The sequence below is a fragment of the Manihot esculenta genome, chromosome 13 (genome assembly GCF_001659605.2).
Source record: "Manihot esculenta cultivar AM560-2 chromosome 13, M.esculenta_v8, whole genome shotgun sequence".
NCBI classification, from domain to species: Eukaryota; Viridiplantae; Streptophyta; class Magnoliopsida; order Malpighiales; family Euphorbiaceae; genus Manihot; species Manihot esculenta.
The window spans coordinates 35520675-35525208 of record NC_035173.2 but is presented as its reverse complement, the minus strand read 5'-3'; the positions used below and the strand labels follow the sequence as shown (position 1 = coordinate 35525208).

The 4534-nt window shown below is 37.4% G+C and overlaps 1 protein-coding gene across 1 annotated transcript; it reads right to left on the bottom strand.

Annotated features, from left to right (window-relative positions):
• Positions 1 to 3726: 3726 nt before the first annotated feature.
• On the bottom strand, positions 3727 to 4534 carry LOC110630371 (protein DMP7). Its single transcript, XM_021777833.2, has one exon. The coding sequence runs from the start codon at positions 4441 to 4443 to the stop codon at positions 3790 to 3792; it is 654 nt and encodes a 217-aa protein (XP_021633525.1). The 5' UTR covers positions 4444 to 4534; the 3' UTR covers positions 3727 to 3789.

Below are 4534 nucleotides of genomic sequence, written 5' to 3'. Positions count from 1 at the left end.
ATTATCTCAGTTTGCAATACATGTCCACACTAAAAGTACTAATCTAATACTATTACATAAGCAAAACCTTTACTCTTAAGACTTCCCGATCAACCTCAAACCTGCAACACTGGGGTTAGGGGAGAGGGGTGAGCTAAAAAGCCCAGTGAGTAGAAACAAAGAAAATAGTTCATTAATTACATGCTTTCATGAAATGCGTCACAGCACCAAACAAGTCATATCACGGATTGGACCTAACCCCAAAACATCCCTTCCAGTCTCAGTATGCCCGGCCCGGCCGGGTCTCACAACCTTCGTATGCCTGGCCCGGGCAGGTCTCACAACATCTCTAGGGCTAGTGGGGTCATCCTTGGTCCAATCTCCATCAACAGTAAATAATGCAATGCTTCATATTCGTGTAACTAGTGCAATCAACCTATTACATATAAACATGATGCATGAGCATGCTTTAGGCATTTGATTTCTTTAAAATAAAAGATTAAGTTAGTTCTACTCACCTCTGGCAGACGCTGGACTGACTCTGCAACTGCTAACACTGATGGCCTCCTCGATCCCTCGGGTCCGGTCCTACACAGGTGGACTCGAATGAGGTGCCAACACACTCTAAACAACTCATAAACAACTGCCCAAAAACCCCTCTAAACACCACTTAAACAAGCATAGAAAACACCCATGAAAAGGCTGGACAGGACACTTTCGGCGGCACCTTCGGCGGCCGAAAGTCCCACTCCAGAGACGAAAGTCAGGCACTTTCGGCGGCCGAATCCTTCCTTCGGCGGCCGAATCCTTCCTTCGGCGGCCGAATCCTTCCTTCGGCGGCCGAAAGTCTGCTTTCAAGCCAAAACTCAACTTTCGGGGGCAAGGTTAGGCGGCCAAACCATGCATCCAAAGGCAGGTTCGGCGACCAAAACCACCTTCGGCGGCCGAACCTGAGTTCTTCCTAGAAGGGCAGAACTCAGCTTCTCATGCATTCAAGCCTCCCAAACCTTCCAACACCCCAAAACAAGCACCCAACTTAACCAAAACATGCATAAACCCTTAACCATGCACAAAGGAGCTTAATAGCTTGATTAAACTCCAAAAACAACATCAAAACATACATAGATAGCTTATGACCCACATAGGCCAAAACCATCAAAACAACCCATAATCTCACTTGCTCTTTCCCACTCTTGCATACTCTCTCCCACATGCATAAAGGAGCATAAACTAACATAAACTCCTCAACACAAACATCACATAACATACATTGGGCATAAAAACCCACATAAAGCCTAACATGCATATCTACCCATACTTAACCATTAAAACCTCTTAAAACTTCAAAAGACACTAGGAAAGCAAAGATCTACACTTACCTCTTGAAGATCGAGGGTTGCGTGATCTCTAACTCGGAGGTGTGGAGAATCCAAGCTCCAAAAGCTCCAAGCTTCCAAAACTTGATCTAAGCTTGAAAACTCTTCAAAACAGCCATGGAACTCATGAAAACATGAAGGAGATGAAGAAAAACATGAAAATGGCCAAGGGAGGACAAAAACTCACCTGAGCTCGAGAATGGGGAGAAAACCCGCCCATTTTCGATCTGAGGGCCCTTTATAGATGGCCTGGTCAGAGACCTTCGGCAGCCTAACGTGCCCCCTAAACTCATGCATGTTCGGCGGCCGAACTTGACTTTCGGCGACCGAACGTTGGCTCGTTTAAACAAAGCTTTCGGAGGCCAAAGGCGCTCTCGAAGCCTTTCCATGTTCGGCGGCCGAACTTCACTTTCGGCGGCCGAACCTGGCAAACGCCTCCTTGGTCTTTTCTTTTTCAAAACTCAATTCTTTTTCATTTAAAACCATGAAATCAAGTGAAAATATTTTAGAAACACATTTTACCCCTCTAGAAGCCTCTGGCATCTTCAGAAATTCCAGATTCCAACGGAGATTCCGCCGGAAGGTAGGGATTCCGATGCCGGAATCTAGCCGGGTATTACATTAAGCTTGGTAAAGGAAGGAAAAAGTTTACAGTTTCATGTATATGTTGATAATGTATGGGATTTATTAGGTATACAGGATGTATGTTAGGCTTGCTACGGGTCCCGGCGGCCTTAAGCCGATCTGGATCCTAGCGCCGGTAGCGGTCCGGTTTCTGGGTCGTTACAAAACCCTTCAATGCTCAAATCGGGTTTAGGAATTTCATAGAGTTAAGGGAAATAAAAAAGAGAAAATAATAGAAGAGAATGGTAGTTATAGATTCTCCATGTGTGACAGAGAGAGATAGATCCCTTTTTCAAAAAAGGAGAGATTCATTTTTTTTTTCAGGGTTAGTCTGGTGCATAAATATTTTTAAATAAAGTTGATACTCCTGGCGCCATGTCCCCATTTTGATGGAGCAAGTATACTTTTGTGCAAGTGTGTCAGGCAATACATTAATGATAAGCTAATAAATGCAGAGCTGGCCAATTCGTATCCTCTACATGTGCGCTTTATAATTCATGTGTTGAATTAAGGAGACGATCAGCTCATAAGAGGTCGGCATCTTTACTCTAATTTCGTCAGGTCGTGCTAGTCTCATTCGACTTATATAGAAACGAGCTCATTTCAATTACTGAGATTGGCCACATTGGCGTTCAAAGTCTTGTTATAGTATAGACTTTTGAGAATATCAATCTGTCAGTCCCCTTCGATTTTTGAGGAGGTCGGTCTATTCGTCCCGAACTTGAATAAACTCATGCTAGTCTGATTCTTTATACTTAATAAATCAGATTTTTTACTATTCAATCCAATCAGATAAAAAAATTTTCAATCCATGTATACATGTGTCATTGAAAGTTCTATTTTTTATACATTATCACTTAAAACATTTGAATTTTTGGTAATATGATATTTTTTTTATATGAAAAATAAAAGAGGTTTGAATAATTAAAAATAAAATAAAATTGAGTGCAACTCTACCTATTATATTATTATATAAATGAAATTAAATATTTATTTTAAAATAATAGAAAGGATTTAAAATATGCAAGTTAATAGGCGAACGTATTTATTGCATATGTTCTTTTACTCGCAAGATATAGATTCTACCATCTTTAATTTAAGAAAAATTAAATTTTTATAAATGGAATTGTACGGTGATACACCAGATTGCGGGTGTAATAAATAAACATTAAAAAGAGTTAAAAGGAAAAAGAAGTGAAAGAGTTACAACAAAATACACTTCCCAGTTGCTATAAGGATGAGAAAGAGTTACCGCCATAAAAAAACACTTATCACTTGCTATAAATTAAAAGAAAAATTATTATTTAGTTTTTATATTATAAAAAATTTATTAGTTAATTTTTTAATTTTTAAAAATATATTACTAATATTTTTATTTTTTAAATTTATAAAAATTTCTTAATTAATTTTTTAAATTTATAAAAATTTTATTAATTAATTTTTCTGTAATAAATAGTATTTTAAATTTTTTAAAAATATTTAATAATTAAAATTAACTATTAAATTAATTAATAAATTTTTAAAACGTTTGAATTTATTTTTCGATGAATATATGCATGATAAATTATACAATAGTTAGCTAAAATTACCATCATAATATGTATGGTAAATTGCATAAGTTAATATCAAATTAATCCTTCATTAATACAGATTAATTCATTTTACATGCATAAACTTTTTTTTTTTTTTTTTTGTTTCTCAATTTGTGAACTTTCAGAAATTATGGCAAATCAGCATTAATCCATGCAAATATTTCTTGAAATAAACCCAGAAATTAATCAAGTACACATAAATTCAGTGGAATATAGTCCTATTGACGAGATAAAGGAGAGCCAATTCCATGACGTTTTGTAGGGAACACAAGGAACAAAACGCTACAAATCACCCCAACCCCAACAGGAATCACAACCAATAAATCCTTAACCTCATCAGTTGGTGCAGGATACAAGCAATCCACCACATTTTTGTCAAACAAAGCCACTGCTCCAAAGACCAATATGGACATGAATCCATGGAAGAAATCAATAAACCTTATCCGATAATTAGCAGCCTCTTCTGGCGACAGCTTTAGCGACGATGACGAATATCCATCGATAACCCACAAACCCTTGAACGTAGCCATTCCATATCTAACTTTACCTCTTTCATCTCTAAAACTATCAGTGAAGCATAGAACAAAGCAAGCAAAGGCACAAAGAGATAAAAGGGCTATGGTGAGTGAGATGCTTGTCGTGGTGTGACATTGGCCTTGATGGGTTAAAATTGGCGATAGAATTTGGAATGCAAGAACTGAACCTGTTGGGAGAAGCTTGGCTAAATGAGCAGTTCCTTTGAAAGTCTTTCTAATGGCTTTTTGTGCTGGAGTTTTTGGGAGCTTTTGGATATTTTCTAGAAGAGGCTGCTGTTCTTGAACTGATGTTTGAGTTTGAAATAACAATCCTTCTTCCATTGCCTTAATGTCCATTGTATAAAATGTTTTGATTCATTTGAATGCCTAGGGTTTGGAATTTATATAATATATACACAATTGAAGAACTGAAAATAGGAGATTTGGT

Excerpts from the sequence above, each read along its gene's own strand:
- LOC110630371 (XM_021777833.2), bottom strand. The coding sequence starts at position 4,443 with ATGGACATTAAGGCAATGGAAGAAGGATTGTTATTTCAAACTCAAACA.